Raw genomic sequence first — 27,914 nt, 5'->3', positions numbered from 1 at the left:
GTTCTAGTGATTTATGAACAAGGTTTCTAAATCGGTTCATATATATAGAACTTCCAAGAATTTGAGTAGTGTGGTTGTCAATAATGGGTAGAATTGGTGAATGTTACATGTGTGTAAAGTGATCACTTAAACCAGTCTATGACGGTCGTAAGCCCCGTAAATGCCCAGACTTCCATATTCTTCTTCATCTTTGATGAGATATCAAAAAATAATAAGAAATTTTCTATTTAGTTCTACTTTTATGACAGTTTAATTATTTTTTTTTATTTATTTTTAGATTACGGTGGAAACCTATGATTGGAATTATTATTTTTGTATTTTATTATATTATGTTACTTTGGGCAGACCACCAAAGAGATGAGTCTATAGCTGGGAATCGATGTCGCAGGAGGCTAATCCCTCTTAAAAACAGGCCACAAGGCCTATAAAAAGAAGAAGAAGAAGATGTTATTTTTGTTAAATATTCTGTTGGTTTCCGATAAAAAAATTTAAAAAAAACATATTTGACCAATTGTTGTAATCCATCGACGATGACGTTTAGACAGAACGTTTAATAGAATATAACAAATAACGTAATAAAAATGTACGTAAGATAAATTTGTTTATTTTTAAAGCACCTTACAAGGGCCCAGAGCAGCCGTGTACTGAGCATCGAGAATAGGTGCCTGCGGAGAATGTTAGGCGTACGGTGGTTTGACTTTGTGAGGAATGAAGAGATAAGGCGTAGGACGCAGCAAATCTTGGTCACAACTGTCGTCAAGAAAAGGCGATTCAGTTGGCTTGGCCATGTACTCCGCATGCCTCCTGAGAGCCTTAATCAAGCTTGCCTCTTTTACAAGGCATCAGGTTCGCGCCGCCCAGGACGACCACTGCTGACAATTCGTCGGCAGTTCTCGTCAGAACTTCGGGACGCAAATCTGACTTGGAAGGATGCAAGGGAGCTGACGGCCTACAGAAAAGCCTGGAGACAGTTTGTGAACTCCACATGCTCCACCTAGGGAGCGGATATGGTTCAATTAATTAAAGCACTAACCTGTGGACACATCTTGCAGTGGTACTTCCTGGGTGCTCCTCCGTGCTGCTGCGAAACTCCTAATCTTGGACTTCCGGCCTGTTTTGGTTGAGGAACTACAAGGAGAGATCCTGGACCACCACCTCCGGGGGATGAGCTGGAGGATCCTGAAGAAAAAAAAACTAAAATTGCATAAATGGATGCAGCAATTTTTCGTACACATATTCAGTAAGAAGCACACTCGTATAGGAATTCACTAATCATATTATTTTTTGACATCTCATCAAAGATGAAGAAGAATATGGAAGTCTGGGCATTTACGGGGCTGACGTCATAGGCTGGTTTAAGTGATCACTTTACACAAGTGTAACATTCACCAATTCTACCCATTATTGACAACCAGACTTCCCAGACTTCCATCCTCTTCTTCATCTTTGATGAGATGTCATAAAATAATATGAAAAATAACTCCTGTAATTGGAGATAATCCAGATTTGTGAACAAGTTTTGGACACACTCAAAATGTTGTAAATGAATTCATTAATTGCGTTGAAGTTGAGACATTTCGCTTCGGTCGAATACGATTCTATGTATCCATTTTTTATTAATTTTTACTTGGGAATACCATTATTTTTAGTTATCTATTGTTACGTGTTTCGACGTATTCAATATTATTTTTAAACACTTTTTATGGAGCTTAGTCTAAATTTTAGATTTGTGACCTTGGGAGGTTGAAGAGCAAGAAATATGGGTAGTAACCCTAGTCTATTTTCTATAAATATTCCCCAATAGTTTTTTTCCCATTAAAAATAAATAAGATCGATAGAAACACTTCTCTCAATAAATTGAAAGAAAGGATGGTATTTAATTTAATTACCAAGTAATACTTAAAATTTAAAATGAAAAAGTATTTTTTACTCATAAATTCGAGACGTCTCATTTTTAGTCTTTTGGTTTATTTTAATATAAAATCGTTTTTCTTCAATCTGAAAGAAAAACAAATAATTGAAATCTATTAAAATTAAAAAAAAAACACTTCAAAGTCACTTCCATTACAAAACAAAATTTAACAAACATTTTAAATCAACCGGTTTGAGTTTCAATTAATTTAATGATTAGAAACAGATCTTTAAATTTAACAAAAAAAAAGTTTATTAAAAAAATACAGTGATGCCTCGTATAACAGACACAGCACAGCAAACTTTCTGTCCGCTGAGATAGGCAGAGAGAATAGAACGCCACACCAGTTTTTCTTTGCAAACAATCTTCTTCTTCCTGGCTCCATCCCAACTTATCGCCTTCAGACTATTGGGATCATCTCTCCTCGTCCTTAGGTTGTAGGTCCTTCTGTCATCAACAAAGTCACCTAGGAAATGCCTTCGAATCATGTTTTTTTTCTGCAGCCTCCATGAATTCTTTGATCTTCTCTAAATGTCTTTCGAAGCAGACCGTTGGCGATTGCCTGGTTCACAATATGATCAGGTTCTCTGCGTCCTATGTGTCCATACCATCTCATATTGCCTTTAACCAACCGTAGCATTGATGTCTGTTACACCCAGGCTTCCCTTCCTCGAATATATATATATATATATATATATATATATATATATATATATATATATATATATATATATATATATATATATATATATATATATATATATATATATATATATATATATATATATATATATATATATATATATATATATATATATATATATATATATATATATATATATATATATATATATATATATATATATATATATATATATATATATATATATATATATATATATATATATATATATATATATATATATATATATATATATATATATATATATATATATATATATATATATATATATATATATATATATATATATATATATATATATATATATATATATATATATATATATATATATATATATATATATATATATATATATATATATATATATATATATATATATATATATATATATATATATATATATATATATATATATATACATATATTACAAAATTAAATATTGTACTCAACAATGAAAATCCAGTTACATAGCCTTGGAAAAAAGTCAATAAAATATATCAATAGTTTCTAACGCTGCGCTGTTGGATATATTACTCTTCTTCGTGAGTTACAATTTCTGTGTTGATTCGTTTGCTTCCTTTATGGTTATTCTCTATCCTCCGCTCGTCTCTTTAACTCGCCGTATTCGCTACAACGCATGTCGGAAGTCATTATATGTATATTTATGATTTTTTTAAGAACTCCACCGACAAGACACACAAGCTGGCTTGGTGGGTCTCTACAAAAAAGTTCTAAATATATTTAAATTGTGATTTAAATAAATGTATACAAAAAAAAGCAATGTATACAACACAGTCGGCATCTATTATTATGTCACCGATAAGATCTTACCTGATCTCCCAGCTGTCAGGCCCGCTGCTCCGTACAGCATCTGGCTCACGGCGGACTGGTGGTGATGATGATGATGATGGTGATGTCCTCCCAGGGATAGACGTTCCCCCTCCCCACCGCTCTTCTGGTGTGACATGGCGCCTAGTGGATCCGATGTGTTCATCTTTGCCTGCAACGGAAAATATGACCAGTGATTGTAGTAGGAGTATGTAACAACGCACTGTACGCACGGTCTTCCTCTAGATGCCTTTCGAGGAAGATCCATGGCGATTGACTATTTCACAATATGATCAGGTTCTTTGCATCCTGTTTGGCCATGCTATATACCATCTCAATTGCATTTCCCCTACCTTACTATTGATGCCTGTTACAGCCAGGCTTCCACGAATGCGTGAACTCTTTATTTTGTTTCTTGAATGTTTTTCGCAGATACTTTGTGGCACATTTTATAAACTTCATAAAATAAAACAACTTTGTTTTAACCACTTTTTATTGGTACACTTTTTCCAGCTGGTTTCGACAAGAACCTTGTCATCATCATGGTTTATGTACTAATCCTAAAACATTGTTATACTCATAGTTAGGTTATAGTTAATTACCTTTCCCTTATGATACCAAAAACTTCCACGTACTCCGTACACCATATGAAAATATGGTTTTTGTCGAAACCGGTTGGATAAAGTGTACCCATAAAAAGTGATTGAAACAAATTTGTTTAATTTTATAAAGTTTGTAAAATGTGCCACAAAGTATCTGCGAAAAACATTCGAGAAATTGTCAAAATAGTTCAGAGAATAATTAACAATTTCATTATCATTCATCGTTCACTTTACGTAATACCATTTTTAAATTGTACGATGAATGATATGGAGAAATATTACCATACCACAAAGTTAAGAATGGTTTGAATAAGCAAAAAAAAGAATGATTACTTATTCATTAAAAACATTATTTCAGAAATTTCTAGTCCCGAAATTGAAACTATTTAATAAGAAATTAAATGCAGTCAAAATGTGATCCCTCAATGTTGATAGTTGATAGTATGACGATAGTTGTTTTTATGGTGATATAAGGAAAGAATGCAAGGCAATGTAAAAATGTAAGCTTTGTAAATATATATTATTTCGAGATATAAAAATACTTTGTGTTCTGATCCACTCACATTTTTATTTAACCAACTAGTTTCGGCAACAACCTGTTTCCCTCTTCAGGGTTACATTTATTACTAAGTAAAATAATTTAATTACTAAGTACTTTGTAAATATATATTTTTTTAGATAGGCGTGTTGAGATGGTTTGGACATGTGAATCGAATGAGTGGATAAAAAACAGTAAAATAAATTGATGGGAAAATGTAGTGGAAAATGGAAATGGAAGCAGAGGAAGACCGAAGAATCACTTGGGCGTGGTCTGGCCAGGAGTCAGAATAATCGACATATGTATGAGGAGATGCCTAAATGGAAGAATCAAGTTGTTTGCAAAGACAGATTAGTATGGCGTTCTATTCTCTCTGACATAGAAATCAACCATAAATTAATCGAACCTAATACCTTCGGTAACGTAGAGAAATACGCTAACCACTTTGCTACGGAGGCAGACAATCAGAAACCCTAGGGAAAAGTTTTATCTCGAAGCAAATATTTAATATTTTATTTATGAAAAAACTCGCATTACCTTTTATAATGTAATATTAAAAAGCTTTCCATCTCGGAGCTTTTCCTTCTTAATAAATTTTTGATTTATATCCTACCCTTGTCGAGTTTGTTAAGTAGGGAAAACTGCATTACAATAAGGGTTAAAAAAATGTACCAGGGGTGCAGAAGTTAGGAGGATATAAGAAATGACCCCTCGGACACGATCTAACGAGATACGTGATCGGGTAAAAAGGTCTCTAATATATTATTTATTGCGAGTAACACTTGCGAGGTCTACTGAATATGATAAAAAAATGGACATGGGTGGTTTGAGATGTAACACCACACAATGGGAACTACGTTCGCAATGCAATAAATAATTTTAGACATTGTTGGGTAATATATCCAAAATAAAACTCGGTTTGTTGGATTGAATTCAACATTTATTTATATATATGTTAATACGTGACGCGATAAGTTTGTATGTTTGATAATGACCTAAGAAGACGAAACGCGTCACGTACTAACATATACATAAATAAATATAGAATTCAATCCAACAAACCGTGTTTTATTTTGGATATATTAACCAACAATTCAATATGGAATTCTACCAGCTGTCTGCAGTTACAATAAATTTTAGACATCTCGACATAGATGAAGAAGAATATGGAAGTCTGGGCTCATGACAGTTATAGGCTGATTTAAGTGATCATTTTACACGCTTGTAAAATTCGCCAATTCTACCCACGATTTACAACCAGACTACTCAAATTCTTGGAACTTCTATATATACTATTCAAATTCACAAAATAGTGCTTGAATTGTCTATAATTTCATTAGAGACATCTATGGTGAGATGAAAAGCTTTTTATTGACCAGAAACTCTTTCGATTATATGTGAGGCACGAATCCAGGATTATAATCATATGCGTGAGAAATGCTATAAAATGTCCTTTTATTTCATATTTTTAACTTATAATTTTACCAGTTAATTTATTTACAACATTTTGAGTGCGTCCAAATACTTGTTCACAAATCTGAATTATCTTATAAGGTGGCTTGATGGGTTTCTGCAAAAAAATGCTTCTTATGTCTACGCATTTTTTAAATGAATGTTTACTCATATATGTATATTTATAGTAAACAAATAAGTGTTTGTGTAAAATATAAATTAATAATCTATGTTGAAATTAAAGTTGTTTACAACATTTTCAGTGTGTCCAAATACTCGAAGTTTGGGCATTTACGGGGCTGACGAGCGTCATAGATGTCTCTGGTGAAGTTCTAGTGATTCGAGAACAAGGTATCTAAATTGGTTCTAATATATAGAACTTCCAAGAATTTGAGTAGTGTGGTTGTCAATAATGGGTAGAATTGGTGAATGTTACACGTGTGTAAAGTAAAGGTTTATTTTTAATTACATTAATTGATTCGGCAGTCACTTTGTGGTAAAATCTTTCCATTTTTAATTATTTTTTTTAAAAATAATTTGTAAATACCATTTTCGGTTAAAAATCATTTTCGGTGTTAAAAATGACGCGAAATGCATCGAAACACGTGTCACAGTAGATTTTAAGAAATAATGGTATTTACTAAGTAAAACATTGATTAAAAATTGTATTTTTGTTTTGGCAAAAACCTTCATCAACCTTTAATTTACTCAAAAAAATAATAAAAAATTAAACAAAATTAAACAGAGTTATCTTAGGGGTTAATCTTAAAGAATTTTTATTACCAGGGTAGCAAGGAAGAAAATATTGCAGAAGCAACTGGAAAATGAATGATAAATGACCAAATATCAAGGGATGGTTTTTTTATTTCACAAGTTCTGATATGAGTTATGTTCGCCCATTTTTGACCGGAGGGTTGATTCCCATATGATGGGAAGAGGAGTTATGGTGTTTTAATGGTGAAGTGGTTTCATCACTTCCAGACTTTTTGTTTGATTTTTTATGGGTGGACAAAGTGGGGATAAAATTCGATTATTCAAGCACCCCATGGAATAATGCTAAAAACTATGTGATATGTTATTAAAAGTAGTTGATTAGTTCTTAAAATACGAGACTTAATTCAAACATAAAATTGTCAATCATGGGTAGAAGGGTGAATGTTATAAAGTGTATAAAGCGATCACTTAAACCAACCTAGATAGCCTATAAAAATGTGTAAAATAATTTGAAAATAATCTCACATACATTTCAAAAAGGTTTCTGTTAGTAAAAAAACTTACTAATTTCAACTATACGAGTAAATGTCGCCGACGAAGTAGCATACAGTAGGTTTTTTTATTGAAGAATATATCCGTAATTTGACAGGTATTTTTTTTATAAAAACACCATTTCTACTGCAATGGCAGCGCCATGTATTGAACATAATAGTAACTCACGCAACACTAAACATTACTCATGGTGGCATCGTGCTTCTTGACACTTGCTGTAAAGAAGCACGATGCTTTGTTATTTCATAGATTTTAAATTTTGTTTATCCTTACAAGATATTTGAAATTACAGATATTATAAATGTGTGCATTCTATTTTCTTTCTTTTACTTTTAATCAGACTGAGCCGCAACATCGCGTGGCAAGGTATAGATAGTCTAATATATTAATACATGATACACGAAAACTTATTATAAGTTTAAAAAAACTAACCAACTCACTAGCCATCACGTTGCTTCCATAGGGATAGGCATAGAGAGTAGAACGCCACACGAATCCATCAATGCAAAGAAACCTCCTCTTCCACATTACGTATAATAGTATTCAAGTCTCGGTATTTTTAATGCACACTCGTAAATCATTTGGATACTTTTGATGTAAAGAAGAATAATTAAATTTATTTCAGAATTAAAATCAATTTATTCACAATGATTAAATACCTGCGTAACCCTTATGTCACAGTATTAATTATTTCACATATGAAACGCCACAAGTAAAATGGATACCGTTTATAAAAAGATACGTTGCACTTGAACGTTTAGTTTTTATGAGGAGAACATATTGGTAAAATTTGGACATAGTGCTATTTGAAATTTCGACAAGTCAGTATATGTAGTAATCTCAAATTGCATTGGTAATTTTAATAAACAAACTTCTGGTGAGTAAACCAAAGAAACTTTGTAAAAAGGGAGGTGAAATTTACTTATCGCTTACTCCTTTCAACAACGTCATATATCAAAAATCATAATTTTTGAGGAGATCGTTTTTAAAGTTTAAAAATATAATACAATGTATTAAAAATAAATGTCAAGCCACTTATTGAACTTTTTATTATGCAACAGATCTTTTTAGGTAAAACCTGAATGTTTTTTCTCCATTAAAAAAATATTTAGGATATTTAAAAAATAATAAAACAATACCTTTTCTTCAAAATGCAAAAACAACACTTTCTGCCCTGTAAGCGGATAAATATTAAATTAAAAATATGCCGCTTTTGCTGGGATATAGTACATTTTCTAGGCATTACGAAAACATGCACAACTGAAAATTTTAGATTTTTTGAAATACGACGTTGTTGAAAGGAGTGAGTTTAAAAAAATAATAAAGTACTTGAGAAATTTCATTGTATATTTTTGACGGTTTGATTATCTTGGATAGAATGGTGAATATTGCAGTGTATAAAGTGATTGCTCAAACCAGCCAATGACAGGTCGTAATCCTTTCCATATTCATCAGTATTCATCAAGGTTTTTATTATCATCGTAACTTGCATGTGTAGCCAATTAAGAAATCATGTACAAAATAAGAACTCAAAATAATGGGATTTAAAAAATGAAAATGGTCTGTAAGTATGTAAAATAATACTAAAAGATTTTTACATGGATTTAATGAAGGTTTTTGATTGAACTTACTCAAGTTCACCATATATGATACCGAGAACTACCATATGAAAGAATGTCTCAATCAAAATTTCAGAATTTTAGTAGTGTGGTTGTCAATCATGGATATAATGATGAATATTTTTTAAAGTGGTCATTTAAAACAGTCAATGACAGTTTTTTTTTAAGATAGGAAAATTATTGATTATTTACCTTGCTTATTATGTATTTTCCGCCTCCGTAGTGTAATGGTCAGCACGCTCGGCTACCGTTCTGGAGGTCCCGGGTTCGATTCCCAGGGGGGGTCAAATAAATATGAGTGATTTTTTCATTGTAATATTTATTCAATATTACCCTGGACTGGTACCTGAAGCGGAGGGCTGATCACCTTTCCTTCATGTGTAAACGATCAAGATAACACTGCGTTTATATGATGCAGTGCCCTATACACCATTGGGGTGCGGATAGGGGTTTTATATATTATGTACATCATCATTTTGTGGATTTTTTTAAAAACTAATTCAAAAATGTTTTTATTTGAATCTGTGTTGGGAACAGGAGGGATAATCTAGTGTGGGCCAGTCAGGAACATCTCAGCATTTGCTCGTTGCTGGGAGGAAACCACGTAAAACTCCTCAGGCTAAGGTGGACGGTTGACTGTCATCAGAAAACCTTCCATTCCATAGTCAATGACAGGGCGCTAGCCTTTTTAAATGCCAACATTTTTATGTATATCATTATTTATATAGAGATATCAATAAAAAAATCTCTTTTTATTCCGTGTCTCGTGTCCATCTTGTATATTTATTCGCAGAGATCCACAAATTACAAAGCTCGCGTTAAATTGATTACAGTAGTCTCATTACATTCATCATCGTCATCATCATTACACGTCGGCTACCTGAGGAACTTCAGGGCGGTGTGGGAAACTCGCTTCTCCGACCTGCTGTACCGATCCAAGGTTCAGAGCCGGCATGATTGATGACCGGTCACTAGCGGTGGCTCTACCGGTCGTATCAAAAAGGCAAATAGTTCATTTTGGTTAATCACCATTTTTTCGTTACCTACCGGTAGCTGTAGAAAAGACGAGAGTGAAATGGAAATGTAATATTATGTCAATTATTGTTACATTTTGTTAAAAAAAAAAAGTTTTAAAAGTGATGACTGTATAAGGGAGATAAGTCTTGTAGGCTATGTGGATATTGGATTTGTACTCGGTGAAGACTAAATGCCACCTATATAATGTCTGCATCGCTACATGATCATCATGCATAATACCTTACAAGGGCCCAGATCAGCCGTTTATTCAATTTTAGGAATAAATGCCTGAGAATAGTTTTAGGCGTTCGGTGCTGTGACTTTGTGAGGAACAATGAATACGACGTAGGAAGCAGAAAATCACTTTCACAACTGTCGTCAAGAAAAGGTGATTCAGTTGGCTTAGCCTTGTATCCGCAAGCCTCCCGAGAGACGCCATCAAGCTTGCCTCTTTTACGAGGTATCAGCTTCCAGCAGCCCAGGATGTCCACTGCCGACAATCCGTCAGGAATAAGGGATGCGGTCTTGACTTGCGAGGATGCAAGGGAGCTGGTGGTCGACTAAAGATCCTGGAGGCAGTGTGGACCACATAGAGAGCGAATATTGATAAGTAATAATTAAGTTTTATCGTCTAACTCCATAGAGTAGCGGATAAAACATTTAGTTCCCATACATGAGGTTCTAGTTACGATTCCCGGAAGGACTGTCAATTATATGCTAATACTATGCTGAACAATATCACGCCAAATATTGATCTGTTCCATGTGTCTGAGGGGGTATTTCGAAGCGGGATTCTTCCACATCTTTAACAAGAGTGTTTTTGTTTACTTCATAATTTTTGTTTTAATATATACGCTTTGAATTTTAGTTTGTAATGCTTTTGTGAATATATACTAAATTAAGTTGAATTAGAATTGAGTATAAAATGTTTTCATTATTTTACTAGCTATACCCGGTCACGCATTGCTATGGCTCAGCTTAATCAAATGAAAAATAAATAAAACAGAAAGCACACAATTTATAAATGTTTAATTTCACAATTTTCTCATGAACCACGATACGAAACTCGTAGAATCAATTAAATTATACAAAAATTGTTGACGAGAATGCATTATTGCCATTGTAAAATATCATTGTTTGTAACGAATGAATAATTTAAGTTTTCCGCATGTTTAAAAAGTGCAATCAAATGTTATCAACATACGTGTTGAATCGATCTTCACAGTAGATGCACTTTGACGATAGGTGAACGGTCCGTTGAATAAACATCACTTTTCTCGGAATTCATTGAATGATAAGCACGTACGTGACGTAAAGATTACCGTGTGAGAATCCGCTTTATCCGATGCAATTTAATGGTTTAGTTTATTAATTTCCGATAGATGGCGAAACAGGGTTGCCAAAAAAGAAATAATTCGATTTAAAAAGTCGAAAATAAAAATATTAAAATTCATTTTTTAAGAAATTAACTTTGATCTATTGTGGTAAAAACGGAATAATAAAAATGTGTATTTGTATTTTCATCGAAAGCATTTTATGAACAAATCCTAGACATAACGTCAGAGATTTTGTTTCTAATGAAATGAATTTATCTGATTATTTTTTGGATACATATGTATGTATAAAACAGAAAAGACTTTGAAGAAAAACAATGTATAAAAGAGTAATTATACTATAAACACACTTATTTTTATACTTATACTTATAGGAAAAATGACAATATTATTGCTAGTAAATTATAAATAATAATTGAAAATTCAAAAATATTAATATTTTAGACTTATTTTATCTAAACTATTGTATTAACATAGTTCTTGGGTAAATATATTATGTGCAGCTGTGAATTTAAAATAAATAAAATAAATAAAATAAATAAAAAACAATTGTTTAAGACCGCTGTTATGTTTATAAATTTAGGCAAAACTAGTCTCAGTTTGTATTTTCACTTGCTGATAAGAACATATGTAGTTGTCAAAACTATGTAAATACGTCAATACATTAAAAACTTGTATTTTATAAGTACTTATAAATAATTATTTTTTATTAATTTAATACATCGTAAAGTTAATACCAAATGAAACAAAAATAGTGAGTCTTTATTTTCATAAATTGATTCAATCACTTTGTGGAAATATCTATCCATTTTAAATTTAATTTTTACATGGTATAGTAGTAGTATTTAATAAGTAAAAATTTAATTAAAAATAAATAAATATTATTTTACACAATATAAAAGAAAGGACTATTTTTTAGCAACACAGTAACGGTCAAAATGGATATTAAAATTAACTAGTTTTTTTTTAAGCAAGAGAAAATAACTTTTTTTGAAAATTATATATGCCTTGGCGTGACGTAGTGTGCTTGAAGTTTCCCCCTAGGTACATATTTGCTAAATTGTTCCAGATCATTGTTATAATTATTTTTAAGTGGTCAATTCTGTTATCTTTACATAATGTATGTGTGTATGCATTTCTAAAGTTTGTACTTAATTAATAATTATCATGTTACGTGCAAATTCACAATAAAGACTGTAATGAAGTATGATTATCTGTTCTCAGAAATTACTTTGTATCTGCGTATGCATTTGTACTACAAAATGTATGATTATTCTCTCATTTGCCTGCGTTGATACAAAGTGTAAAGTATTTTACTTGTAAATGATATGAAAAGATGAAATATTTTCAATGAAAAAGATCAACTTTCAATCATAAAGCGAGATCTATACTGCAGTCAACTAACCACCGGGCTGCTTCCGCATGTGAAGGCAGAGATAATAATATAATTGGTAATAGTTGTTGTAAAATAACATATGTGTGAATTAAATTTTTTTATAGACATTTTTAATTAATTTTTAAACTTTTATTTAGTTAAGGACTATTCAGTGGTAATTAATTGGTGGTTTTTGAAAATTACGATTTCATTTTATTTCCTTACGTTTCGTGGTAGAATTTGATTTTATAAGAGTATAATTAAAGATTGCATGTGATGATATCGGTAACGATGAAACCCAGTCACTGATGAAATTAAATAAAAGTAAAAAAAAATATATATTCTCATAATTATTAATATTTAAAGCATTTACTTTGTGGTTGGTCATTTTTACTTTTGTTAACAAAAATGTTAATAATATTAGTATATACAAAATGGGTCAAACAAAAATCGCATGTGTTAAAAAAAATGTGTAGTTTTGAGTGTGTAAATAGTGCTATGGTAGTGAAGGGTGGTAAAAAATATTTTATTTCGTAAAATGCAGTCCCACTGATTAATATCAGTACAAAATGTAAATGTAATAAAAATATTCGTTTTTTGTACAATTTTCACAAAATGCGACAACCTTGCTCGTTCTACACAATTATAGAGCGAATAATCGTAATTTTCACAGTATATGACGATTATGAGTTGATTATAATATTCAACTGTGATTCTACTAAACATGTTTTAGCAGACACGCTCATCTCATCTCAGACATGTGCAGTGATTGCACATTGGAAATAAATTATAGTTTGTATGTTAATTAATTGCCAACCATGTTACTATTTTTTTTAAACAGTAAATCAAATTGTTCTCAATATCTTCTCACACACTCAAAATATTATAGAGAAATGAGGAGTGATTAATTTAATGGTGATTTTGAGGGCGCTGCTATTTTAATATGCTTTTTACGGAAATCTAGAACTCATTGGAAGCGAAGATGATTTAAAAAAAAAAAACGTTTGTAAAGTAGTAAATTTTCTAAAGACAAATGTGAAGTTCAAATATCACCGAGTTTGAGAATGTCGTAATAATTCTTGAGGGTGCTTTGGTTTCAAATCACCGCAGGGTAACAAATTTGCTGGACATAAGAGGGTGGTGAATACCGACCCCATCACACCAACAATATATAACATTCTACCCTAAGTATCTTTAAATCTTTATTTGGACTGGGATAATATTTATTTTCTTAAATTATTACGTTATTTCTACCCCTTAAAACTAACTACCTAACAATTACGTCACATTTTCACAAGGGTAGGTTTCAGAGAGGATAGAACGCCACACCAATCTATCTTTTCAAACAATCTTCGAATCTTCTACATTCATGCATCTCCTCATACATACTCGCCAATTATTTCGACACTTGACCTGGTCGCTTTCAAGCATTTGGCATACTTGATCATGCAAAGTTTTTCGCGATCTTCCTCTGCTTCTATTATTAAACACATTTGCTTACTGAAATTCTTTTGCTATTCCTTATTCACTTGTTTGATTCACTTACTCAAACTATCTCAACACACTATCTTACATTAATTTTGACAATTTTCAATCAACTAAGATAAATAAGAATATGGTAAATCTAGACATTATCAGGGCTTACGACCGTCATAGGCTAAGTTGAGTGATCACTTTACACACACGTAACATTCACCAATTTTACCCATGATTGACAACCACACTATTATTTTTTTTAAACTTTTGGACACATTGATCAAATTCGTAACACAATATGTGCGAGTTCACAACAGCCATCTATGTTGGGATGAGTAAAGCTATTATTAAGAAGAGGCTCTTTCGATTCGTATGTATGTGAGGTCCAAATCCTGGATTATATTCACATACTTGAGAAACGCTTGAAAACAAGATTTTCAATTTTTTCATCATAGTCTATAATTTGACCAATATTTTTTTTTAAACCCTTATCCGCACCCAATGGTGCATAGGGCACTGCGTCATATAAACGCAGTGTTATCTTGATCGTTTACACATGAAGGAAAGGTGATCAGTCTTCCGCTTCAGGTACCAGTCCAGGGTAATAGTGAATAAATATTACAGTGAAAAAATCACTTATATTTATTTTACCCCCCTTGGGAATCGAACCCAATATTTTGGAGAAATAAAATGATTTCTTGCTCCAAAATATATTACGAACCACAAAGTTAATGCTTTAAATATTCGAAATATAATTTGACCAGTTAATTTATTTACAACATTTGAATGTGTCCAAATACTCAGGATTATTTCCAATTAGATATATGTACCTATTTTAAGTTATACCTTACATATTTTTTTTCTCGATAAATTATCATACACTTGAAATACTAGTTGTCGAACTGCTGAATTTGCGTTTTGTGTTTTGAATCGCAAGTGCGCCAGGGGCTTAAACTAGTGGTCAGATTACCAGGGTGGCAGCAAGCAGTAAGTGGTAAGACGGATTGTCGGTATTTGGGGTGGTTCGTGATACGAGGGCTGTAGTCAACGTTAGTCAAATAATGGTGACAAATCATACCACACTTGGACGTCAAGATAGAGGAGTATAGTTTAAACGCTCAAAAAAGGAAATCATTTATGTTTGAAGCAATAACCTGGTAATTTTCCATTTAATAATTAAAATATAACTTTATTTTAAAATCACTATAAATATTTTATTGTAACATAATTATAATGTTTACCGGTTTCGAAGCTAACAGCTTCTATTTCTAGACTGATTAATACTAATTTAGTATTAATCATTATTAAAAAAGAAGCGATTAGCTTCGAAACCGGTAGACTTTATAATAAAATTATAGTAAAATATTTATAGTGATTTTAAAACAAAGTTACATGTTAATTATAAAATGGACAATCACAAAGTTAGCGCTTCTGATATAAATTATATTTATAAATTATTTACACTAACTAAAGCATATTTAAAGTGTGGTTATACTGCAAAGTGTATTAAGGCGGTAGTTACAGTACTCGCTGACGTTTTTTGCTCTTCAACCGAACACAGCTGAAAGCGATCTGAGGTCGGCTGCAGGACATGCGGTGGTTTGATACAATATTACAAATTACAGATCAGTCGACCATTGTTTCGATTGCTACCGTTACAGAAGGGGAAGTATGACGTATTACGCATCGTTAAGTGCATTGGTGTGTTTCTAAAATTTTATTAAACATGCTTGCACCTTGTTTAAATGTAAAGATGCACCGAATATCTGTTTATTATTATCCTTGGCTTTATTCGACCGAGTGTCTCCAGTGGTATGTTTGGCTACAATAGTTTAGAGACTAGAAGGAATGTGTATTTAACTATGCATTTTTATCGATTGTTGCGCAGTTTGATAGATAATCCTGAAATTATCCGGAGCATTGGTCTGTATGTTCCCGATAGTTATATAAGACAGCGTCGGCATAGATTGTTTCACATTCCTATATACAGGACAAATCCCAATGGTTATGACTTTGGGAAGAGCTACAGCTATGCTCAACAAAATCACGCCGTATATTTATCTGTTCCATTTGTCTGAGGAGGTTTTCCGAAGCGGGATTCTAGCACATCTTTAACAAGAGCCTTCTAGCTTACTTATGTTTATATTTAGACCTGAAGATGGAAGCATGGCTTCTAAAACTATCTGTTATAATAAAATAAACTCAAGTGGTATAAAGTAAATGTTTTTCTTTTACAATTTCATCATGTCTTGGCACGAAGAGAATGCCGAAACTATAAATGAAATACTTTATACTTAGCATTGTTTTCGTGAAAAATCGCTTCAAGAGCGCTGTACAAAATAGGCTAGATTACAATTAATCTCTCCATTAATCGATTCGGCTATCACTTTATGGTAATATCTATCAATTTTTATACGCAGTGAATTGAAATATTTATCATAATAGATTTTAAAATAAAGTGATACTTACTAAGTAAAAATTAAATCAAAAATACAATTCATCTTGCACCTACCACTCGCACGAACGATTATAATTCTACGAGTATTTTTTTTACTAATAAACGAAATAAAACAATACGTTACAGACAAAATATTTTAGATGTAATACCATTTAAAGAACACTCGGATGTTATTAAAAGTACCAAACTAACCTCATATCCTTGTTTCATAGTCATCGAATTCCTGGACCTTGGCCATCCAGAGTATTCCAGGCCATCTTTGTGCTGCCCACATTGCTAGAATGAAAAAAAAATATTCATTTAATATCTACTGGAATTAATTTTTACATATGATTAGGGATGCTATAACTCATGATATTGAAATCTGGGTGTTTACAGGGCCTATGAACTGATGAAGAAAATATTTTTGAAACCCTTTTCCACACCCGATGGTGCATAAGGCACTGTATCGTATTGACCCAGTATTATCTTGATCGTTACTTACATTAAGGCAAGGTGATCACTCCTGCGTTTCAGGGACAGTCTAGCGTAATATTAAATAAATTAAGAGCGTGAAATCAAAAATATTAATTTTTTACCCCCCTGGGAATCTAACCTGGAATCTCCAGCACGGTAGCTTAATAGCTTAATTCGGTGTATAGGAGTATTAAATCCAGACACTGTCTTATTTTTGCTTAGAATTTGACCAGTTAGATATAAAATAATGTCATTTTTTGAAATCTCATCAAAGATGAAGAAGAATATGGAAGTCAGGGCATTTACGGGGATGACTGGTTAAAGTGATCACTTTACACACGTGTCACATTCACCAATTCTACCCATTATTGACAACCACACTACTCAAATTCTTGGAAGTTCTATAAATATGAACCAATTTTGAAACATTGTTCTTGAATCACTAGAACTTCAATAGAGACATCTATTGCTGAGATGATTTGATTGGATATCTTCTATAGTCTTCTTAATCTTTGATGAGATGTCAAAAAATAATACGAAAATAACTCCTGTAATTGGAGATAATCCAGATTTGGTGCACAAGTATTTGGACACACTCAAAATGTTGTTAAATAATGTTGGCAATAAATAATATTAAGATAAAGGATGTAAGTAAGGACCTACTCACCTTAACGAAAGACGGATAGCTTATTTTATAAAAAGGGATGACATAATGAATTCACTGATTATTCTTGCATTTTGAACATTGAACAGGAAGCAAAGTCCGTTGTATACAAACAAGGACAGTTTATTTCCATCATCTCATCGTTAACGGCGGAAGATATTCAAAATATTCAATTATTCAAGAAAAAATGGACACACATTTTGGCAGCAATTTATAAGGACCCAGAAGGGATCAACTATTTGTCAAGCAGTAAGATTACGAATATGATTTTTTGCTAACTTTTGGCATATGTTCGCATCCGGTTTTTATGACTTATTCAAATTGTCATCACGATCTTGATCAAGTGTCGGGTAGTTGCTTTTTTGAGGTGAGTGTTTTCGCCGTCATTTTTTTCAGAGGACATCACGACTTCCGAACATTTTAATGATGATGCAGAATGCATCGAAACACGTGTCACAATCGATGTTAAGAAATAGTGGTATTTACCAAGTACAAATTAAATAAAAAAAATGGTTTTATTTTATCGATGGCCCCTAAGTACAGTACTCCATCTGCAAATCTGTTACTTTACAGGAGAGAGCTTAGAAGATTTTTTCAACGTATTTTTTTTATTTAATAACGGTTTTATCCGAAATACAAAACTAGCACTAAACATTTAAATACATATAAAATAATGTATTTAATCGATTTAAAACTTTATGCTTTGTCAAAATTAAGTACTTAGTTATTTAATTCAATTCATTTCGAAAATTCGATGTAGATACGCCTGAAAACTAAGCATTATTTATTTTATATATTTTTTTGTTTGTTTATATTTATAGATAACGGTAAGTTGATAACATACATCAAATATCTCAAAATTGACAAAAATGTAGTTAGAGCACTTTACGTAGGACACATCGATATGGCGGTGAGACTGGATTTTTTTATTACTCAGAATAAAATTTTATACCTTGATATAATATTTTGACTAACTAACAATTACGCCGCTTCCCGAAGGGGAAGGCATAGAGAATAGAACGCCATACCACTCTGTCTTTGTCAACATTCTTTACCTATCCACATACATGCATCTCATCATATATACCCGCCGACTATTTCAACTCCTGATTCTGTCGATTTCGAGTATTTGACATCCCTGTTCGTACCAAGATTACCTCGGGCTTCTTCCGCTCCTTAAGGTTTAGAAAAAAGGTAAATTTATAAATAAATATAAAAATTAAAATACAAACATATATTATCATTCATTGATTATACACACACTCTGTGGTAATATCCATGCGTTTTTAATTAAATATTTAATTATTGGATTAATGTTTTGATCCGAAATATCTCTGTGAACTGCATTTTATAGAATAAAATAACAACTATTTATATAGATTTTTCAAAAACTATATAGTTGTTACTTTATTCTACATGTTTTACTTATAAAAAAAACCCTTATCCGCACCCAATGGTGCATAGGGCACTGCGTCATATAAACGCAGTGTTATCTTGATCGTTTACACATGAAGGAAAGGTGATCAGCCCTCCGCTTCAGGTACCAGTCCATGGTAATATTCAATAAATATTAATGTGAAAAAATCACTTATATTTATTTTACCCCCCTTGGGAATCGAACCCGGGACCTCCAGAACGGTAGCGGACCATTACACTACGGACATGTTTTACTTAGTAAATACCAATTTTTCTAAAAATCTATTGTGAACGTGTTTCGATGCATTCCGCATAAATTTTAAGAAATAGTGGTAATTACCAAGTAAAACTTAAGTTAATTTAAATAAAAATAAATGTTATTAAAAAGCAACATTGTTTTAAAATCACTATAAATATTTTATTATAACTTAATTATAATGTCTACCGGTTTCGAAGCTAACCGCTTCTTTATCAAGAATGATTAATACTATTAGTAGGTACTAGTATTAATCAGTAATATTACTAGTATGAATCAGTCTTGATAAAGAAGCGGTTAGCTTCGAAACCGGTAGACATTATAATTAAGTTATAATAAAACATTTATAGTGATTTAAAAACAAAGTTACATTTTAATTATGAAATATAAATTATAAAAAATAAATATCCCTAGGTTTACCAGATCTGTTATTCTCAATAGCTAAGTTAGCAGAGGATATCCAATTTGGATTGACATGTCGCCGGTTCGAGTCTCCGCGTAGTAAGCTGACATTTCGCATCCCTTTTTGCATTTCATTTGAATAACAGATGCACTTTTTTGCATTCACCTTATCACGTCTTTTTTCTCCCTTTTTCCCTTGTTATGCAGTTTTTGCGTTGAATGTTTAAGGTAGTTGTTTTTTGGTCACATGACAGAATACGTATGTACATGTAGAGTATTCTAGTCATATGTTTTTAAATAACTAACTAAATTTACGCCACTTCTAAGCAAAGGTAGGCTGAGAGAGTAGGTTTTTTTTAAAAAACCGATTGGAAAAAGTGTACCAACAAAAAGTGGTTAAAGCAAAGTTTTTTTTATTTCATTAAGTTTAAATTTTATACTTTCATCAAAGATTTTTCGTCCGCCTCTGTTGTGTAATGGTCAGCACGCTCGGTTACCGTTCTGGAGGTCCTGGGTTCGATTCCCAGGGGGAGGTCAAATAAATAAAAGTGATTTTTTCACTGTAATATTTAGTCAATATTACCCTAGACTGGTACCTGAAGCGGAGGGCTGATCACCTTTCCTTCATGTGTAAAACAATCAAGATAACACTGTGTTTATATGAAGCAGTGCCCTATGCACCATTGGGGTGCGGATAAGGGTTTTATTACTATTTAGGATTTTTATAAAATTTAAAAATGAAGTAATTTGTCGATTTGTTCCTGTCTATATGTTAAAGATATCGTCTACATATCTGTCCCATAAAAATAACTTAAGTGCACTTAAAAAATATACCACTTTCAAAGTATCCTTAGGACAATGATGTCCTGAAACGCTCAAGTTATTCGGCTACCCACTAAATAAAGAAGTATTATCTCCTGGATCCCGAAGAGGAGTCAGGGATGTCGCAAGGGTGGAGTTTTAGGGTGCAGGGCGGAGGGTAGCTGGGGGAGGCAAGGGCTGACAAATGATACTGGACATCTCGCAGTGTACAATCGAAGAAAAACTTCCCTTGTGTTCACAGTTCAGCGGTAGCACAACACGCCTCATTTGGATTAGAAAGCCAAAAAAATGTAATTTAAAAAAAATATTCATAGATATTCTTTGTACATTAAAAATAGGTATTGAATATTGAAAGAGAGATTGATATTGAATATTGATTGAGTCATAAATTAAACCCTGAAGAGGGCAACAGGTTGTTGCCAAAACTCAAGACCCATCTCTTTGGTGGTCTGCCCGGCAGTCGTCTACCATGGGGTTGGCCGTAGATTGCAATGTGGGGGAGTCATGATGATTCCATTCTCCTCACATGCGCATACCATTGTCTCCTTCGTTGCTTTCCCCACCTAACAAAATAACTATAAAAAATACTAAAATATGTATGTATATATTTATGTCTTCGTCATCACTTCTTACGTATAAAAGCGAAATTGGCACATATAGAATATACTATTGTTTTTACCAAACGAAATACAAAATCATTATTTTATTATACCACAAAGTATTGAATACCTATGTATATTATTTCGAGAAATAAAAATACTTTGTGTTTTGATCCACTCACATTTTTATTAACCAACTAGTTTTGGCAACAACTTGTTGCCCTCTTCAGGGTTTAATTTATAACTAAAAAGTCTTTTTTTAGTCATAAATTAAACCCTGAAGAGGGCAACAAGTTGTTGCCGAAACTAGTTGGTTAATAAAAATGTGAGTGGATCAAAACACATGGTATTTTTATTTCTTGAAATAATATAAGGAGTGTTTTATTTGTCATTTTAATTTTTTTTTAAAAAAAGAAAAAAATTAACAAAAAGATCAGTTTGCAAAAAAAGCTTCCAAGCAGTTTCTTATCCCTGTCTTTCATTCTTCCTCTTCATCAAGTATCCTGCCCCTCTCCACTCCGCTCGGCACAATGTTCTCCGGAATTAAATGGACCGCACGTTATTGTACACAAGTAGGTTGGCTACAGACACACCCCTCGATCATTTGTGCCACATTTCCCCCATTGTTTAGCTTTGACGTTTACCCAATTTGTAAAAATAAAATGGGCCACCACACACTTGCACAATTTGCGCACACTTTCGTTTGCCATATATACAATACACCCAATAAGTGTATTTCTTTGTTATATACTCGTATATTGCAGTTTATCAACAATTGTTTTGGTTCATGGATTCCCTTGTTATATTATTTATTGATTCGGCATTAACTTTGTGGAGTGACATGATTATTTTATTAAAATGAAACACTTGAATATACCACTTTATTTCTATTTTTATTTACGACTAGTTTCGAAAACGACAGATGTTTTCATCTTCTGCTACAAATAAAAACAAATTAAAAAAATTAAAACAGTTTTAATTTGTACCAGAAGATGAAAACATCTGTCGTTTTCGAAACTAGTCGTAAATAAAAAAAAACTCGATAAAGTGGTATATTCAAGTGTTGAATTTTAATAAAATGATTCTCTTGTTTATTTGACTTGACTTCTTTAACTTGACACTTTAATGAATCCGCCTCCGTAGTATAATGGTCAGCCCGCTCGGCTACCTTACTGAAGGTCCCGAGTTCGGGAGTCCGGGTCAAATGAACACAAGTGATTTTTTCACTCTTACTAATATTTATGGCAGGATAATATTTAGTCCGCCTCCGTAGTGTAATGGTCAGCACGCTCGGCTACCGTTCTGGAGGTCCCGGGTTCGATTCCCAAGGGGGGTAAAATAAATATAAGTGATTTTTTCACTGTAATATTTATTCATTATTACCATGGACTGGTACCTGAAGCGGAGGGCTGATCACCTTTCCTTCATGTATAAACGATCAAGATAAAACTGCGTTAATATGACACAGTGCCCTATGCACCATTGGGGTGCGGATAAAGGTTTTATTATTTATTATTATTACAGTATCTACTCAATGAATTAGGGCCACCCATTATTTTTTTGAATACTCTGAAATCTTTTGGATTATTATATTTATTTTACATAAATACTTTAAGTTTTCTATTGACATCTAATATCTTGTATATTACCTTCAATAATATGTAAAATATACCTGGATTATTTAAGCCTTTATAAAATTTCAAACCCTTTTTCTGAGAAAGGTCCCTAATTAGCACAGGTAGACAGATAGTTGAAAGTTCAAAAAATAGTCCTATCTTATTTATTAGTGAAGTTTCTTGAGTTCTGGTTGTTGTTTTGTTCAGAGAAGTTATATAGTTATCGTGTCTTGTGAAAAAAACTTAATTTTTAATTTTAGTTCATAAAGTATAATTTTTTTTTGTAAACACAAGTGTTTTTTTTGAAAAGGACAAAATGGGAAAAAGTAAAGATATTTCCGAGGAAAAAAAGTCTAGTGTTATAGTGCTACTGAAATTAAGAATACTATCTATTAGAGAAATTTCAAAAAAAGAAAACGTTTCTCGTCAAACAGTGGACTAAATTTCAAAATCAATAAAAAATCAGTCACCCGCCACCAGCAATCGGCGAAAGAACTGTCGTAGGATTAGAAAAACAACACCGAGGACTGATCGAAAAATCGTTCAAAGTGCCTTAGAAAACCGTAGTGCATCAGCAAAAACATTAAAAATAAAATTGGAAGAAGAGGGTATAAATATATCGGTATCAACACTGAGGCGACGTCTTTACGAAGTAAATCTGAAATGCAGGCGCCCTGTAAAAGTACCAAAATTGACACCACGAATGAAAGCGGATCGATTAAAATGGGCCAGGCTACATCGAAATAACTCGGTAGATGATTGGAAAAAGGTATTTATTTAAATTGAATTTTCAACATATCATTTTAGTAAATAAACTTATATATTTGAATTAAACTTAAATTTTCATTATTTTTCAGGTCATCTTTAGTGATGAGTACCGGTTAGAAGCCGTGACAGAGAGCCGTCGATTCGTCAGGAGAACACCAATGGAACGTTACGATGAGGCCTGTGTGGTAAAAGTTATCAAACACCCCCCTGCAACAATGATATGGTCATGTATTATTAACAATTTACCTGGGCCGTTGTTTTTCGTGGAAGGAATAATGAACCAAAATTCCTATAAGCAGGTCCTCGAACGAATTTTATTGCCCTTCTACCATACACTCGACCCAACAGAAGGTCCATACACCTTCATGCAGGATGGGGCACCTTGCCACCGGGCTAAATCAATAATAAAATTTTTGTCTAACAAAAATCTGCCTTTGCTCCCCTGGCCTGGAAATTCTCCGGACCTTAATCCTATAGAAAACGTATGGAGCATGTTAAAAAATAAGGTATACTCATTTCCAAATCCGACAGTAGACTGTCAAAAAAAAAATATTAAAAAAATTTGGTCAGAAGACGAAGAAATAAAAAAACATGATAAAACAGTGCATTTTAAGTATGCCAAAAAGAATTGAGGCAGTTATTTCTGCCAAAGGTGGAAATACTAAATACTAACTATATTTATATGAAAATATATGCATAATTTAAGCGTAATAAAGTGTTCATGTGTAAATAAAATTCAATGTTGTTTTATTCAAGGTTTTCTCTGAGTTATTCCTGTTTGAATTGAGAAATTGCGCGAAATTCTGCGTGGCCCTAATTCATTGAGTAGATACTGTATTACTAATATTTATTCAATATTTCCCTGGACTGGTACCTGAAGTGGTGGACTGATCACCTTTTCTTAGCGATCAACAACACTGCTTTTATATGATGCAGTGCCCTGTGCACCATCGAGTGCGGGTAAAAGTTAAAAAAATACTAAAAATGGTATTTACCTAGTAGAATTGGAATAAAAAATTCTTGAATATACTAATTTTTTTTAACCCTTATCTGCACCCCAATGGTGCATAGGGCACTGCTTCATATAAACGCAGTGTTATCTTGATCGTTTACACATGAAGTAAAGGTGATCAGCCCTCCGCTTCAGGTACCAGTCCAGGGTGATATTGAATAAATATTGGAGTGAAAAAATCACTTATATTTTTTGACCCCCCCTGGGAATCGAACCCGGACCTCCAGAACGGTAGCCGAGCGTGCTGACCATTACACTACGGAGGCGGACAAATAACTATATTCTTTCCTAATTTCACCTTTTCAATATTTATCATTTATTGTTTTGTGCCACATTCGTTAAGTATTTATATATACTCTAAGGCGATGAAATTTTCTACTCACATCTATACTCACACTTTACTCACATGCCATGGTTATAATCAATTTATTTGAATAAAAATTAAAGATACAGAACTAACAATTGACCCTAGAAGTATATAAAAGTTAACCCGCTAACTACTCGATGTCATCCAATTTGAACTTAACCCCATCGCGTAGCAAAATTTCCCCATTTATGCATTTACGGACATTCCTTCATTTCAATTAGCGAACTATTAAAACAGTGTCAGCAAGTGATAAACTACTCTTAATTTTAACCCTTTGCCGCCCCTCCGTGATATACGCTCACCCCGTGACGTCACGCTGAGAGGGTAGTTGTGTGTAATGTGTAACCCACCCCCTTACGGCGAGAAGGGGTTAAACATTAGGAGAACCGCTTGAAATGGTGCTTTAGAAATGATAATAGTCTTCAAGTGAATGTTAACCCTTTCCATATACTCACATCTTATCTTACACCGGATTTAACGTATTTCAGAATTATTCAATTACTTTTTTTTACGTGGAATTTTAATTTACTGTAGTATCAACTAACAAGCTACTTGATGAACAATTATTGCAAAATGTGCCCTTGGCACGAGAAAATCGAGAGAGGACACAATATTATAAACATAAAATTATAAATACCTGTATGATATGAAATAATGCAAAGATATAGTAATTTCGCATTCTATTTTCTCTGCCTATACTTGCGGAGAAACTGCGGTTGGTTAGTTATATACTTCCAAGCCTATAGCAGGTCGTAAGCCATGCAAATGCCTAGATATCCATATTCTTCTTCATCTTTGTTGAAATGTCAAAAAATGTAAATAAATACATACATACTCGTATATGATTTATACATATTTTTCTCGATTACATAAATTTCATCTAATATTAAAGTGAGCTTATTTATATCATTAATTAAAACGATTCGAATCTTTTGAGCACAACGGAGTGCTAGTGCCAATACTGATATATGGAAGCTAAACATGGAATCGGTAATATAAGGATGGAAGCAGAGTGAACCCCGTTGAAAGGCAATCCCTTAGAAGAATGTATGGAATGATCCTTGTATGACTGTATAACTAAAAATGAAGATTTTTTAAAGAAATGTAAGATTGGGGATTAATAGAAAAGATTGATGAAAGTTCTTTGAGGTGATTTCGATATGTGAAGTGAATGGATGAGGAGAGAATGACCAATATATTTGGTAAATGTGAATAGGAGAACAGAACGCAGACGGTTAAAAAATCTTAACAAGACCAAATTAATTATATACAACATTTTGTGTCCAAATACTTGTTCACGAAATCGGACCTCACATACTAATAAAAGAGTTTCTGCTCAATAAAAAGCTTCTTTTCATCTCAAAAATAGATGTCTCTAGTGAAGTTCTAGTGATTCAAGAATAATGTTTCAAAATTGGTTAATTTATATAGAACTTCCAAGAATTTGAGTAGTGTGGTTCTCAATAATGGGTAGAATTGGTGAATGTTACACGTGTGTAAAGTGATCACTTAAACCAGCCTATGACGGTCGTCAGCCCCGTAAATGCCCAGACTTCCATATTCTTCTTCATCTTTGATGAGATGTCAAAAAATAATATCCTGATATGTCAAAACATCACGTTTTCGGAGGGCATGTATGACTATATGTATCGATTTAGAGGAAATAAGGAGTACACGTAAAGTGACCATATGTCCTCTTTTGAACGGGACGGTCCCGTTTTTAGATATCCTGAACAACATTTTTTTTTCATATTCATATTATTTATTCTTTTTCTTTTCTTTATCAACATTATTTTTCTTTTTATTAATACACAAAAACTATGAAAAATACTTGTTTTCTTAAATATACATACTGTTACATAAAAATTGTTAGATGTCTCGTTTTGAGGACAAAAATAAATGGTCACGTTCAGTATACGTTAGGACATACAGGTGTTTTATCCTCTCTGCTTACCCCTGCAGAGGACTTTGATGGTGGTAGTAGGAAGTTTAGAGTAAAACCTTTCTTTGTAAGTTATTTTGGAGTGTAATTAACGTAAGAATGTTTTGATTTAAATTCCACGATTAATTGAGGGAGGAATTTATTTATTTAAACATTGGAAAACGCTGATTCACTTATTAGGATCATCTGTCGCCGACTGCAAATTCAAAGAATATCAAACTGTGGAAAAAACTTTTTTTTATTGTTTTAAATAATTTATCTTCTTAAAAGATTTATATTATCCACTGACACTTCGTGATGGAATTGCATTTTTAATATATTATTAGATTAAAACCAATATTTTTAGCTTTTCCACTTTTTTTTATTTGACCAGCGACCGGGTTTCGTCGTTACCGACATCATCAGACTGGCCAGTCTGATGATGTCGGTAACGACGAAACCCGGTCGCTGGTCAAATAAAAAAAGTGGAAAAGCTAAAAATATTGGTTTTAATCTAATAATATATAATTTATCTTCATTATTCTAAATAGTAAAAATAACTGGTAAAATAAGAAGCTGCATAAAAATTAAAAATTGTAATTTTAGGGATTTTCTAGTATGTAAAAATAATCCGGGGTTCGGATTATGCATACATCCAAATAAAAGGGTGTCTGGTAAATAAAATCTTTCTCAATCTAACATAGATGGCTATCGTGAACTCATATGCACTGTGTCAATAAATTAATGAGATACCTAGGAGTTCCAAAATTTTTAGCAGTGTGCTTGTCAATCATGCCGAGAAAGGTGAGTGTTGCACGTGTGTTAAGTGATCACTTAACCGGCCTATGACAGGTCATAAGCCCTGTTAATACCTAGACTTCCATATTCTTCTCCATCTATATGAAGATGCCAATTTTTATTATAATTTAAATTTGAATGTTAAAATTACAATTACATATGAGAAAAAAATACCTACTTCGATGTCTGGCAAAATAAAAACAAAATGTAAAAATTATACAATTTTTTTTATTTTTA

General features: G+C 32.5%; 1 protein-coding gene across 1 annotated transcript; it reads right to left on the bottom strand.

Moving 5' to 3' along the window:
- Positions 1 to 257: 257 nt before the first annotated feature.
- Positions 258 to 16,852, bottom strand: LOC148298932 (uncharacterized). Its single transcript, XM_088276514.1, has 3 exons — positions 16,773 to 16,852; positions 3,447 to 3,615; positions 258 to 1,179 (listed from the first exon to the last, which is right to left on the bottom strand). Exons 1-3 carry the CDS (start codon positions 16,794 to 16,796, stop codon positions 1,013 to 1,015), a joined length of 360 nt encoding a protein of 119 aa, XP_088132640.1. The 5' UTR covers positions 16,797 to 16,852; the 3' UTR covers positions 258 to 1,012.
- Between the last annotated feature and the right edge of the window lie 11,062 nt (positions 16,853 to 27,914).

This window comes from Brachycentrus maculatus, unplaced genomic scaffold (assembly GCF_059751285.1).
Source record: "Brachycentrus maculatus isolate JH-2025_06_01 unplaced genomic scaffold, ASM5975128v1 h1tg001489l, whole genome shotgun sequence".
Classification (NCBI taxonomy): domain Eukaryota; kingdom Metazoa; phylum Arthropoda; class Insecta; order Trichoptera; family Brachycentridae; genus Brachycentrus; species Brachycentrus maculatus.
Note: the sequence above shows the minus strand (reverse complement) of the source record. Positions and strands in the feature narration are given on the sequence as shown.

Coding starts and splice junctions, on each gene's coding strand:
- LOC148298932 (XM_088276514.1), bottom strand. CDS start 16,796: ATGACTATGAAACAAGGATATGAG. Junction 3,616..16,772: donor CTATGAAACAAGGATATGAG/GTTAGTTTGGTA, acceptor TTTCCGTTGCAG/GCAAAGATGAACACATCGGA. Junction 1,180..3,446: donor CCTGACAGCTGGGAGATCAG/GTAAGATCTTAT, acceptor TTTTTTCTTCAG/GATCCTCCAGCTCATCCCCC.